Source organism: Chrysemys picta, chromosome 8 (genome assembly GCF_011386835.1).
Source record: "Chrysemys picta bellii isolate R12L10 chromosome 8, ASM1138683v2, whole genome shotgun sequence".
NCBI lineage: Eukaryota > Metazoa > Chordata > Testudines > Emydidae > Chrysemys > Chrysemys picta.
In genome coordinates, this window is record NC_088798.1 from 14302601 (window position 1) to 14317863 (window position 15263).

Genomic DNA, 15263 nt, shown 5'->3' on the forward strand with positions numbered 1-15263 from the left:
TAAAACAGGACCCGCTCACGCTGAATTTGCAACAGTAATTATTTGATAGCCATGTCTTGTGGATTATATCTATATAATGCCAAGATTAATGATTTTCCCATTCTATTTCCACTTGACAATGAATTCAGAACTTATACCAACACTCAAAAGATCTCCAGTTAATGCTGTCAGTAACTATTTCACACAAGAGGTTTGTTATAGCAAAGCATCTGACCTCAATTAGTATATCAATTAATTTTGTTGTACTTGATCCATAAATTATTGAAAAACTCATGTACTTACTGTGGGGAAACATAAATAAGTCTACTCCCCATCAACAAAATAAGCTCCTGACAGTGATTCTCTTTGATTTCTCATTAAATAAAATCTACATTTGTTTTTCCGGATACCAGCATGCATCACAGCCATCTACAAACTAAACAGAAAAATAAATCAAAAGAAAGCACATTATGAAAACTTGGGACTATCTCACTACAGTGATGGCACTTCAATTGCTTCGTTACCAGATCATAATGTGAGCAAATTCACATGTTTTTCATTGTTTACAATACCCATAATTTGTAATGTCCAAAAACTAGACTCAACTTAACACAGGCTATTACTGTGCTACTCATGGCCCTGTATTACTATTGACTCTGGACGTTTCGTATTTTAAAAGACTAAAAACAAATCTGATAAAATACAGTTACTGTCTCATAAAACTATTCAAATCATAAAAAGAAATATTACTTTAAGCTGCAGTTCTAGTCTGGATATGAAGCTGGAAAAAACGCACCATGGAGTTGCATGTGAATTGCGTCTCTATGACTTCCATCTCAAATCTGCTCTATTTTCAGTTTTCCTAACTGCCAGTAGCACAATTTTAACTGGTCATCTGAAAGTCAAGCTCTTTCTTCCCCCCAGCTTGTGCATTACCAGCAATGGTGATTCTGGAAGTGGAAGTTAATTAATAATTATATTGAAGAATCGCAAGACAGAATAGAACTCAACTCACATTCGCATGAGGAAGTTGTGAAAAATTATCAGGAAAAAAAAACATAGTAAGAATCTAGTCTTCATTACAGTCAGCAGATGTGACTCTGGTTACACCCGGGGAGCAGATATCTCTATTGAGTAAGAAGGTGTCATTTTACAGTCACTTTTTGATAACTGCATTTGAAGTCAGAATAAGCAACTGGAAATTCTAAAAGATTTCAATGATACATTCTATTTCTAGAGCACCTTTCATTAAAGTGTGTGGGCTGGTGAAACTCTGAAGTGTCAAGCGTGACTCTAAATGAAAAGACCCAGCACAGTGTAACAGCTTATTGGTCCCATGAACAAGTATAAACATGGCTGGCCATTATACGACCTCCGGTCTCCTTCTGCACGAAATTTAGGACCTTCATAAGGCATCACCACCTGTCAGCTCCTGAAAGGATGCGTTGGTTCTGAAAGTGGGAATTCATTACAGATAACAGTTGTAGGCAGAAAAATGCCTATAGGTGGAAAAATAATACTGGTGGGCCAGAGAATTTGAGCCAGTAGACAAAAACAAAGAAGAAAGGATCAGGTATTTAAGAAAGAAAAATATCAGAGAAAAGAAAAGGTAAGTTAGATGTCTTCTCCCTTTCTTTTTTCAGATCTTTTCTCTATCCTCCCTCTTTTTTCCTATGTTCCCTCCAAAAAGAGAGTGGTGGGACTGCTTAGCACTCAATTCTTTTCTTTATCGGGGTTCTGATTTATATTTATTCCTGCCTGAATACAAATAGTCCTTAATTTGGAGAAATGAATCTAGGGATATATTCATGTTTGGACCCAAATAAAATCCAAACTAGATGGAAATGCAACTTTTTGCCAAAATAAACAAACAAAAAGGCTATTTTTATGATCCAAAATAATCAATGCAAAGCCTGGGCCCCATGGGGCTGATAAATGCCCATCTGACTAGAGGCTACCTGAGATAGACTTAACTACTGGAACATCTCATGCAGCCTCACAAGTAAGCTTCAACTTGAGCATGACCTAGGCTGGAGTTTTCAAAAGCACCAAAGTGGCTGAGGAGCCTACCTCTCATTAAGTCTAAGCCCTGGTCTACATTATAGAGTTAGGCTGATGTAAGGTGGCTTACGTCAATCTAACTCTAAGTGTCTACACCAGGGGTCGGCAACGTTCGGCAAGCGGCTCGCCAGGGTAAGCACCCTGGCGGGCCGGGCCAGTTTTATTTACCTGCTGACGCGGCAGGTTCGGCCGATCGCGGCCCCCACTGGCCGCGGTTCGCCGTCCCGGGCCAATGGGGGCAGCGAGAAGCAGCTGGGCAAGTGATGTGCTGGCCGCGGCTTCTCGCCGCCCCCATTGGCCCGGGACGTCAAACCGCGGCCAGTGGAGGCCACGATCGGCCGAACCTGCCGCGTCAGCAGGTAAATAAAACTGGCCCGGCCCGCTAGGGTGCTTACCCTGGCGAGCCGCATGCCAAACGTTGCCGACCCCTGGTCTACACTTAAATTTAGCTCCCACCGATGTCACTCGCCCACTAACCCGACTTAATAATCCACCGCCATGAGAGGGTAGCACTTGATAATGTAGTTACATCGACGCAGTGTCAGTGTAGACACTGCATTGCTTACATCAACTGTTGCTGCCTTCAGAAGCCATTCCACAATGCCCCACACTGACAGCTAAATCAATGTAAGCGCTCCTGGTGAGGATGTGCACCGCCAACACAAGGAGCGTGGACGTGCAAAAGCAATGTAATTACTGTGGTGGCTGAATACCGATGTAACTTAGGTCGACTTAATTTTGTAGGGTAGACTTGTCTTTAGGCTCCTAAATGCTTAAGTCACTTTTGAAAAAGAGAGTTAAGAAATGTGATGGTCAGCAGTTTAACTAGCAAAAACCATCTAAAAAATGTCAAATACAGAAATGAGTGTGGTAACTGTCAAATGAAGTTTCTTAATTAAAACTGATATGGGCAAAAACTGGTGGATTCAGAATCTGCATCCAAATTTGATAGTTTGGTTCACCTCCATTAAACTTTTCATTTACTTGCCACTGTGTAAGTTAAATTCCACAAGGAGATTTTCCATGTACAGTATTAACATGGATCCTTAACCAAGGCAAACCAGTTCCCAAAAGGGATTATTAAGTCATTTGTAATTCCAAGAGACTGAAGTAAATATTTCATATTTGATTCATGGTCCATAAATATTTACACAGTGGGATTTCTCCATGTACTACAAGACCACAAGTGGTTCACATTTTTATCAAGGATGACTAATAAAAACTTACAATTCCCTACCCCAAGGCTACTAACACCCGAGGCTTATTCACTACTCAGCAAACCAAGTCAATCAAACGATGCATTGAGAAGAACAGCCAGTTTCTAAGTAGTGTAGTCTGAATCATTAACAAATGGCCACACACTTGCTATGGAATGTCCAATTTGTGGGGAAGTGACCTACAAGACACTTAATTAGCTATGTGAAATTTCTTCAGGATGCCTTTTAAAATTCCAGCAAGGTCTCTCTAAGTAGTTGCAGCACGGGAATCACTTACAATACGACGAGTGGCTCGCAACCAACAAAGGCATTGAGATTAGGGCTGGCGGTGGGGAATGGCAGAAGTATAATCCTTTCTAACGACATATGGTGCACTGTCAGCTCATGTGACAGAGTGAGATCAAGGGGGGAGGATTGCTGAGGTCAAATTGAAATGAAGGTCCCTAGTTGCTTAGACTCATGACAAGATATGTAGTAAAGAGCAACAGACCAATTACGTTGACAAATGCTATGCTCATCAGAGTTTGTATACCCCCATCCTAAATGAAATCAGTTAAAATCCCTGACATACACTTGTGGCTGGGAATATGTACAGGTAGCATTACTACAGACCATCAAACCCCGGAGGCTTATAATATAAATAGACAAATATTATCACTATTGATTGAATAAAAGGCAAAATTAGTACTTCACATTTTTAATGGTCTAATTTTCTCAATTCATCAAGGTGACAGTGTTGATGTAGGAAATCCAACTACCATTCATGTTACTGTACAGTTTTGCAGCTGTGGTGTATAGCATGTGTTATCCTAAATAAGCAGAACCTTCACATCAGCCTCTGAGAGGATTTTATATATCGTATCTTAATAATAATTGCTCACTGTTGGACAGAAATAGTTTTACAAATCAACTCTAGTGATAATGGAAAGAGAGCAAAAAGATATGAGAATGACTGAAAAGTTTATAGCAAGAGAAACATTGTCACAATAATGCTTAATGAGGAAATTACAATATACCTTTCCTGTAAGGGAATGAGTTTGAATGACTATAGTACCACACAAAACGACAGCTGTTCCAGATACATAAACAGGGTCTCATAAATTCTGTGATTTTGCAGGAACAGTATTTGTCATTTGGCTCAGCTGTTGTAGAACTCCTCCTCCCCACCTTGGGAATCCTGTTTCCTGTGGCTATCTACGACACCTGCCTACATCTTTCTCCACCTAAGCCTTCCTCTCCCCATCTCCCAGCAAGGTAAAAAAAAGATCAATTTAGAAGCTGAATTTATTAAGAAATCCCTGTAACTGTACCAATCAAGGTCCAAACACCCCACGGGGAAAACAGTGGGTCAGAACCACAACTGAATCAACTGACTGTATACAATATTATTGAACTATAAAAGTGAATCAAGTAAAATATCATATAAAAACTGGTGAGACACTGGTCATGAATATCACTGTGCGATGTATGCAAGGATTGTGTGCTGGAAATATGTTAACATATTTTTCGGAGGCAGTGAATAAACAAGCCTGCCCTAGACAAAGGAATATGGGTTCATCTGTCTGTCTGGCTTGATTACAGGCAGAGGACAATGAAAATACATTTACAGCTAAGGTAAACAAAGAAATCTAGCTAACAAGTAATGGAGGGAACATCCTACTGAGCATACCAGGGGGACACATCAGAGTCTGAACCCCCAAGAGATCTTTATGGTTCTTGAGACAAAAACTATGGACTTGGGGAAATATAAAAGGAGCAAAAAGATATCACTTAGGGAATAAAGGGGACGGCACTCTTTGATTCTGTGAACATTGGATCCTCCTACTGGAAGAGCTGGAGAGGCTGTTAGCTTGATGTAAGTGAGAAAACACAGATTGCATCCTGCTAAAGTTAAGTCTTGGACACTAGAAAGCGTGTTTTATTCTGTTTTGTTTGTGACCATTTTTGGTGTCTTCTTGCTTAGTTTCATTTAAATCTATGTTCTTTATCAATAATCTTATACTTAGTTTTATGATACGCCATCTCAGTGCTGCTAAATTGAAGTTAAGACTGAGTCCTTAGCTAACATATCAGGCTGATGTGTGTACTCTGTCTCTTTGGAGGCTGCAAACTTAAAAATTTCTGGGCGTGTCCAGTGAGGGGGACTGGACACAGCCCAGAAATATCTCTGGCGAACTCAGGAACTAGAGTTCACTGATTGTTACTTGCAAGGCAAGGTTAAGACTGGCAGAGTCTTGAAGAGTTTGCTGGTGAGGTGACCAGACTGGTGTGGCAGGGAGCAGACATGAGATTTAAGCTTCAATAAAGTTATTTCTTGCTGAGGCAGAGAGGTAACACTGTGGCTTACAGTTCTGGCTCATATTCTGAGGAGAGTGTCCCAACAGCAAAATTTAGACGCATTTGACCTACTGCCTACCCCACAGAAGTCAATGGGACCCTTCAAATGGACTTCAGTGACCTTAGCAGCAGGACCGTTGTCATGGTCTCTATGTACAGAGTGTAGTTAAGGGTGTACACTGGATCTTTTCTTCCTAATGATTTGCCTTTTTCTACTCACCAGCCACAGCCACGAAATATAAATTTGACCTGACAGTGTCTATATCGCTTTAATAACCAGAAGCAGACAAATAAAACCTAAAAGGCCCTGTAGAGATGCAAAGCGGCACTTTGTTTTATATCTAAGGCAGATTATTCAAATGAAAACACGTGGAGATATATCTGAAGGCATTAAAGAAAGGTTAAGAGATCTCAACAGTGAACAGCACTCAGAAACCTTTTCCAACTGTAAGCGGGGGAATGGTCCCGCTATTGTGGGGAACTTTCCTGGCTTCTGCACTACCCCGGTGAAGTGGACTAGCGAAAGGATCTGAGTCCTCGCTCCCACTTCCTTTACCCAGAGGCCTCCCTGCCCTTGAGGGCTCCCCTTCCACTCTCCTGTCTGGCTGAGTCCTCGTAACCCCAACAAGGCTGGGCCCAGGATTCCTGGGGGGCTCGACCCCCAACCCTGCTGTGGTCACCTAGGACAGGGGCTAGGGTGTCCCCACTCCGGGGTACTCTCTCTGCACTGGGCACCTCCCTGACCCACTGATTATTCCATACAATTTAAAGCAAATACAAGTTGTTTAATTAACAATTAATTTTAAAAAAGAATAAGGAAAAAATGGGAAAGGTTAAAGGAAAACACATCACCCCACTCTGTGGCGGGGAACATTACAAACAGTGTCTCTGGAACGTCAGGGCAGTTCAGTCTGTTCCTTGTAGGTCCCAGGCCTGCTTCTCAGGCCCTGTCTGTGCTGCAGGGACGCTGTGGGTTGGACACTTGCTCTGGTGGTGGCCACACGCTCTCAGGCTCTAGGTGGCAGGACCCTTCTTCCCAGCGTCGCCCCCGCCCGGTCGGGGTTATGATCCCCCTGCAAGTCTGGCCTGCAAGGCCTCTTGGCTGAGGCGTCTCCCTGTGCTGGGCCCACTGCCCAGGGTCCCCCTTGCTCCCCCCAGCTGCTCACCGCACTCGGACTGCACACGGCTCCGGACTGCCCCAGCCCCAGCTCTGGACTGCTCCAGCCCCGGCTCCAGCTCCACTCTGCCTCAGCACGGCTGCTGCTGCTGCTCTGCCTTCAGCTCCCTGGGCTGCTTCTCTGGCCTCTCTGGCTCTGGTTGCTGCAGCTCTGCCCCCAGGACAGCTCTGCTCTGCAGGCTGCTTCTGTGACTCTGCTCCCAGCTCTGACCTGCTTCCTGGCTGCTTGTCTGGCCCCTCTGGCTCTGGTTGCTACAGCTCTGCCCCCAGGGCAGCTCTGCTCTCTCTGGGCTGTGCTCTGGCTTTGGGGCTGCAGCTCTGCTCCCAGCAGCTCGGCTCGGGCCCCTGCTCTCTCCTTAGCTCGGCCCCACTCTGTCTGACTCAGGCCATTCCAGTTCACACGGAGGACGGGACCCCCCCGGCCTCCTGACTCTCTGATTAGCCTGCCCGCCCTGTCAATCAGGCTGATCTGGAGCATTGGCCTCTCCCCATTGTTCCTGGGGACAGTCAGTCTCAGGCTCCTGATTTGCCATCGACCCTTCCCCTTTTAGTGCTGGGAGCTAGCAACCCAAACACCCCCACTGAGTGTTAGTAAGGGGGCAACAGTCCCCTTACACAACCATTAACTAATCTTAAGACTTCTTTGCAGCAATATCCCTAACATGATCCGCAGCTGCAGATTCAGCACAATAACGAGTGTCACAAATTTAAACCACACATCTCTGTCAGCCACCTGACTAAACTAACATCAAATCCTGTTGATATTCAAAGCTAAAATATCCATAAAAATTAAAGGATTTTTTTGTTTGTAAAGGAACAAATGAAAGTGGTGTCAGGATGGCTGGCTGTCTAGACTGTTTTGATTGTCAGCTCTTTATGTATGGACTGTTTGTCACTATGGGTGCATACAGTACTAGAAAGAAGAGGGTCTGGCTTCCTGGCACTACTGTAATACAGCTAATACATAATATTAAGAGCAACAACAATCACTGAATTCAAAGTTATGGCAGAAACCAGGGCCACTGCTAAAATCTGAGGGGCACTATGCAAAAAGTAACACAAAAGGCTTAACTTAGCCCTGCAGGGTACCACTCCTGTGCTTTTGCTCCAATGTGGGCCCTCAACTGAGCCCTCCCAGTATATTCAGGGAGAATCAACATGGCCAATCCTACAGATCTCAGTTGCCGTGATATAAACAGAGGGCAGCGGGCAGTTCCTGAGCTAGACTGGTCCTATGTTATTTAAAACCTTTCAATACTATTATTAATCAATTCTTTTTATAGCACCGTAAGTGCATACATGGAATAGGCCGTCGATGCATTGCAGAATGTGGGCACCATGAACTCCTGCAAATGAGTAAGCCCATGATAAACTGTACTGCAAGCCTGAGACAATAAATTGTACTTGCATGTTATATGCCTCTTTACAAATCACTAACACCCTTTGTCCAGGATCACCTTGTATGAGGCAATAAGGCAAAAAAAGTAATTTGTTAGAGATTCCTCAAATTTTCATTATGTTTCATTTCAAACTTTTTTCATAGACAAGTTTAATTTTAAACGACATTCTCATTTTGTTTTTTGATGAAACTCCATTTTTCAGCATGAAAATAGTTTAGTCGAAAAATTTCAACTAGCTCTATACATCAGAATAACATTGTAGAATCTCTTGTATTGGCATAATCAGACTACTGCTAATACCAGCTATTTATAGTAACTTTTTTGTCCAGTATGTAAGTCAAGTTAAAAACTAAGCTGTCAACTTATTATCGCCATTCAAGACATTACCAGTATCAATCACAGACAGAGCACTTAAATCAGGGGTCTCAAACACGCGGCCCGCGGAGTTATTTGCTGCAGCCCACCAAGCTCCCCGTGCCGCCCCTCCCACCGAGTTATTTCCTACGGCCGCCAAGCTCCCCTCACCCGCCGCCCCCTCACCCCCCCAGCGTACCACGTCCTCGCTCCTCTGCCTACTTCCAGGTGCTTCCTGCCGCCGAACAGGTGTTTAGCAGCACTTAGCACTTTCCAGGAGGAAGGAGCGGGGAGCCACACGCTCAGGGGAGGAGGCAGAGAAGAGGCATGGCAGGGGCGGGGATTTGGGGAAGGTGTTGGAATAGGGGCAGGGAGGGGGCAGAGTTGGGGTGGGTCTCTGGGGAAGGGGTTGGAATGGGGGCAGGGAAGGGATGGGAAGAGGCGGGGCCAGGGGGCAGCAGGGGGGGGTGGTCAGTGATGCGGCCGTTGGGCCAATGTACCAGTCCTCACGTAGCCCTCATGGTCATTTGAGTTTGAGATCCCTGATTTAAATCGATACTCCATTTTATTTATGTTTTTTCCCTACTGGAAATCATAAAAAAACAAACAGAACAAAAAAAACTAGTTCTGAAACATCCACATTTCTGAGAAACTCAAAAAGTGCTAATGAGGCACTCTGATTTAGGTGGCCAGCATGTACCTCATCTGATTAAAATATATATAATATACATAAAATTGCTATTCAAATTCTAATTTTGGAATTCATGTTATTCAATCAATTTGCAGAAAACAGCTATGCAACACCCCAAATGGGTTGGCAATATCAACTTAATAGCCATGTTTTCATTTTTTTCCATCTCCTTAATGACAATATTTTGCACTGCTGTAGCACTTTCCACCTGAGGATCTCCATGTGTCTTACAAACATTAATGAATTATGCTTCACAATACTCCTTTGAGATCCAGAAATATTATCACTTTTATAGAGATTGGGAGACTGAGCCAAAGATAGATTCAGTGGTGTAGCTAAAAACACAGAGATAACCTATGGTACAACTGGAAAGACAATTTAGCCCCTATGCCCTATTTCCAAACCCATGCTTATTCTCTTTCAGTCAATATAGATTTTAAATGTGCAACACACCTATGGAAAGTCTGTCCTGTAAAGATCTGGAGTTTACAGGTACATATTTGCTCAACGTAATATTGTAGGTTGTCTTGTATGCGTTAGAATATCAGATTATATTGTGAAAGATGTACATCTCTACTTTTAAATGGAAGCAGCTGTCATAAAACAAACACAGACTCACTGGAGTCTTTATAAAGCAAAGACTTATTTCTTGGGAATAGTCATTTCCATTGGATAACTGAACTCAGTGTCTACAAACATAACTTCAGGTTGTGCACTTGCTACTTCCCCTCTGATGTCAGTTAATGAACCTAAAAACCACCATTTTTTCCAAATGTCCATCATATCACACTGTTCTAGGTTAGGGCTCATTTGCTGAGATATACATGGTGTGACATGAACCAATGAAAAGTAATGAACAAATCAAGTTTCTTCTCACTTTCACGACCTAGGATTTGAACAGGTAATACATTACCTGAATTTTATACATAGCCTGTCCAAAAAACCTATTCTACTGTGACCCCGGCAGCTTGTTGGTGGTTATTCAAAGCAGTCAGACTTATACATTCAGTACAGAAAATGATTAATTCTGGAGATGTTTTACTGCTGTACACTGATCACTTTTCAGCCACTTCTCCATGACGGAGAGAAGGGAGACTCCTGCTAGAGCTGGTCACATCATATACAACATATTTTGTGAATATTCTCATCAGTAATGGCACTGAGTCCTGTTCATTTGCATTCGTGGGGATAATTCCACAAAGCATTCAGCTCCTGAAGATTTGTGACGATGTTTGTGCATCTGGAAAGTTGCATGAATTTTAGCACAAATTACTCATCTAAAACTCAATCCCTAAGCGAATTATTTGTTATTTTCAAAAGTTTCACCAATTCATTCATGGAGCAGACGCAATGCCATGTGACTTAAATTACCAATCACAAACCACAAATAGAGTAATCACAGTGTGTAAACAACCAATCTGCCGAAATTTGTGTTTGCCTGAACCATATTTGGTGAATATTAAACAAAGAGATTAAGAGATGTGGAATTAATTGCCAAGAGAAAATAAGTATTGTTGGTTATGAATAATTTGACCAGTTCTACTTTCAACTGTACATCTTGGCAAGGGAGGGGACCTCTTTACATTGACATCATAGATTTTCCAGCAGTGGATTGTGCACAGTGGTCCAGCAGCCGGCACACAAGGGGAGGCCCCAGAAGGGGGACTGGAGAGCAAGACAGCTCCCAGAGTGTCTGTTACCACCAGGACCCCACCCCTTCCTGTACGTGTCCCAGACTCTGGGCCAGTGGCAACAGGAAGCGGCACAGGGAGCAGGGTCCAGGCAGCAGCAGCATGGAGGAAGCAGCTGGAGCCAGTGAGTAGAGTCAGCGGGGTGCTGCCTGGTAGGGATCGCGGTGCAGCCAGGGAGAAAGAGGAGCTGGCTAGGGCTACCTGAGGGAGCAGTCAGCTGGCAGAGTGAGAGCAAGGAAGCTGGAGGGAGTCAAGCAGAGGGCTTGGAGACAGGGCTGGGGGGCAGGGGAGGCACACATGGGATATGACTCTCCAAAGGCAGGCATAGCAAATAAAAGTTTGGGAACCTCTGATCTACATAATGCCTTCTCAGCTACCACAAAGCTCCAATATTATCTGTCCAAAGCTAAACCACGATGTTTAATGTTTGTCTGTTAAATTAATAATCTCGTTTCATGCATTTAGACCAATAGCTCAAAAGTTTTCATAACAAAAAGTTTCTAATTTATCTTCTCTCTTCCTAAGCATATAATTAAAGGTGCTTAATGGACTTCCAAATCTAGCTGGGATTTTGAGGGTCAGGTCCCAGTAGTAGGAAGTCTACCCCAAAAGAAGGTTTAGTGGAGTAAGTCTCCCTTAAGAATCCTGTTGTCTTTTATGCAGATCCTTGCATAAGATTCAAACTAGTAGGGCATTTAACCTCTTTTGTTCAGTTCAAGATGACACAAACAAAACATTTAGTAGAATTATTTGCCAACAAAAAAATATCTAACAAAATAAAAACAGTTTTTGCTAAAAGTGGCTAAACCAATACTTTTGAAGATAGATTATCTATCTTGCACAACAAAACAAATACAACACGCTTATAAAGTAGAAAACTAATAAAGCATAATGCAGTAACTTAGGGTGTTTCTGCATCTTATTTGTTTTAAAAGTGATATTTTTTTGAATACAGAAAGAACCAGATCTGATGCTTCCTAAGCAGACAAAACTCTATTGAAGTTAACACCAGTTTGACCTGCACAAGGAGCACAGGATTGGGCATGCTTATGATACATTAAAGTGTAAAAGAAAACCAGTGTTTCATTAAATATAAAGAGAATCGGACTTACTACCTTTCTTTTTGGAGTCTTTCTTTGCGCTGGTTTTAACAGCCACTGGAAGTTCTGTCTCAGTTGACATCCTATTATATCCTTAGTCTTCTTCACACAGATCCAGTGTCTCGGTCAGGCTCATTTAGAATGGCTCTCCAAGAGAATAACTTAGCCCTTCAGATACTATAACCCAGATAGCTCATCTCATTCACTCCTTTTGAGTGCTGCAAACAAACAAACAAACACTAACCGTCATTTTCTGAGTTAAAAAAGAGAAAAAAGTTGTCAAAGGAATCTAAAATGCTTTCTGGGTCTATAGGAGGACAGTAGGATCCGGGAGATATGGGGAGAAGTCACAGATAACTAACCCACATGAATGTTAGTTTTAAAATTTCATGTTTCCAAAATAAAATGTATTACTTGATTGAGTGTATAAATACTAAGTTTTGAGTTTTATCTTTTTGTGAGGTCCCTACCTATGCCCTTATTTTCTTGAGCATATACAGAAAAATAAACCTGATGGGCCAGATTCTTATACACTTACTCGTGTTGAGTAGTATCTTATTCCACTGGTAGTCCCGCTGAGACTTTTCAAATAAGGTGCTACCCAGTGTAGCGGAATCTGTTTTTCTACGTTTTATTTAAAAGAAAATCATGGTAATTCTTAGAACTCAGATAGCAATATTCCCTTCAAAGCACTTTGCAATCACTAACTAATTATTAACCCTAATAATTCAAATGAGATAATATTATCTCAGATGGGACAGAGAGAATACAACCTGCTCTCGGTTAGGCGTGGTGTGTAATTCAGCTGCTCCAGGAGCAACCCAGAGAATCAATCATGAGACTCAGATTCACAACTCCTCCTCTGCTCCTCCCTTGTCCTGGGGAAGGAGTAAATTACTTCACCTCTTTTCATGGAGTCCCTTATTCACCACTTGCACCTGACCAGCTAATGTGGCTGGTGATTAAGGGGACCTGAGCTCAGATTCCTCCCACCAGCGGTCTCTTAGCCCACTAGCTCGGCCATTCTCAACCTTTTTCACACTATGATACCACACTGCAAGAGAAAAGAGTTTCAGGACCCCATGCCCTTTTAGCCATAGAGAAAGGGAGGGTGGTTGTGACCCTGCTGGAACTGTTCATCACAACCCCCTGATTGAGGACCCTGCATTAGACTGCGCTGCCTCGCTAAAATGAGTACATATTATGGTATTCAGTCAACAATGTGACCGGGTTGATCAGCAGGCTAGATCAGTGTCTTGGCAGCAGCTGTGAGGTGACTGACTGAGTTGGTGGAATTTAAGTGGGTCATGGAGGGACACAAATAGGGTCCAAAGGTTGAGCAACATTTGCTAGCTAGCTAAGTAAGTATTTTCTGCAGGCTGTTTTACAGCAGCTGCTGGACTGTTTTCCCTAGCTGGAGAAGGAGAATCAACAATTGTGGAAATCTGAGAAGCAGCAGCAGTTGAGAGAAACTATTGGTTCCCCAGAATGAATGGGCAGGGGACACTGAGGGGTCCATTTTGGACTGGTTTGGATTGGAAAAGTCATGGAGAACTAAAAGGGGGCTATGCACGTAAAGGGAATAACATTACCATAAAACAAAATACATTTCCATTCACAGTACCTTAGTAAATGTTTGTAATAAAGTATGTTCTCAAAATACAAGGAAGATTCCATATGAATTTTCTATATACCTTTTCTTTCAAACAAGCCTTAAGGATTCTGTTAATGTAGACATAATCAGGTGAAAAATATGGGCTATATTGTGCCACGCATCCTCAGACTGAGTAGTACCTCACTTTGTCAATGACCCAATTTTCTTCAGCAGAGCTACTGATGGATTAAGGAACAATTCAACTGGAATAAAGTTGGCATAACCTGACCCTGAGATGGGACTGACAATTCAATAGTTCGAGATTAAACTTTTAGAGATGAGACTGAAGCTAAACCCTGGTTCAGATCATACCCAAACCTTGGGGAAAATTTGACTCCACTTCTGTAACTGAACCTTGCAGTTTGTGCCCACCTCCATTAACTTTTAATATCAGAATGTTTTCATAAATCAAAGGCCAGAAAATAAACATCAGGGTCTTAATTACTATATGTATGGAATTATGATAGCTTTTTAGAAAACGTAATGATCTGTATTTCTGTAACATTACAAGCACTATTGCATATAGTCACATACTCCTTGGATAAACTGTCAGTTTATTTGTTGCATTAAACAATTTGTAACATTATTCAGCATTTGTATTACAACAGTATCTGTAGGCCCCATCCATGACCAGGGTCTCATTTCTGCTAGGTGTTCCATTGTGTTGTACCAACACATAACGAGACAGTCCCTGCTCTGAAGAGTTTATAGTCTGAATAGACATGACAAATAAAGGCTGGCAGACAGGAAGAATTACTGTGCTATGTTACAGATGGGGAACTGAGGCACAGAGAGATGAGCAACTTGTCCAAGGCCACACAGGAAGTCTGTTGCAAAGCCAAGATTTGAAACCAGTCTCTGTCCAGTGTCTTAATGACAAGACAGTCCTTCAGGTATGTCTGCACTGCAGTTAGACACCTGTAGCTGGCTTGTGCCAGCTGACTAGAGCTCAGAGGGCTCAGACTAAGGGGCTGTTTAATTGTGGTGTAGACGTTCAAGCTCAGGCTGGAGCCTGGGGTCCTAGAGCCAGACGCAGGTTTCTTAACTGCAGCGTAGACATTCCTTCCTCTCTAAATACGACTTCCCCTTCTCTCCCCAAAAACTTTATACAGGACACAGTTTTGGAATTTCTGTAATGCAATGCCTGCTAAAAAGAAAACAGAGCAACCTATCATTTAAGTTTTAAACAGTTTAGAAGCATAAACAGAATACACCTTTAGTTTTTAAAATGTTATGCTTACTCCTCTACTTATGGAAAATACATCTTATTGGAGAAGTTACTGCAAAAGGTAGTCCAGATGGTGTGGGTGGGGCATTAATGAATGCAAAGAAGGAACGGGTAGCTTAGCTACTGAGCAATGAAGAATGCAAAGATCCATTTGGAATCCTGGCTCCGCATAAAACAGATCTCCAGTGGAATGTCTGCTCCCCCTGCCAGGCCTTAGCAGGATGGCCATCTTTCTCAGTCACTATGACTTAGGCGATTTGCTGCCTAAGATATGGCTGGTTATTATGTGAGCATGCTGTGAAGAGTGACTACTCCATAGCACTACTTCGCCCTCCTGGCTGGTCACTTTCCCAGGTTGTCACCACAGAAGAAGG

General features: G+C 42.6%; 1 protein-coding gene across 37 annotated transcripts in view; it reads right to left on the reverse strand.

Annotated features, from left to right (window-relative positions):
- The window catches only part of DAB1 (DAB adaptor protein 1), a 709559-nt gene that overhangs the window by 169856 nt on the left and 524440 nt on the right, over positions 1-15263 (reverse strand). For 28 of the 37 annotated variants that reach the window (XM_065553883.1, XM_065553879.1, XM_065553878.1 and 25 more), the window contains one exon: positions 12023-12225. The exons of the other annotated variants lie outside the window; for them this stretch is intronic. In XM_065553883.1, coding sequence (XP_065409955.1) covers positions 12023-12089 — 67 coding nt within the window. In that variant the 5' untranslated portion in view covers positions 12090-12225. The remainder of the gene's footprint in view (positions 1-12022; positions 12226-15263) is intronic. 37 annotated transcript variants of the gene reach the window in all.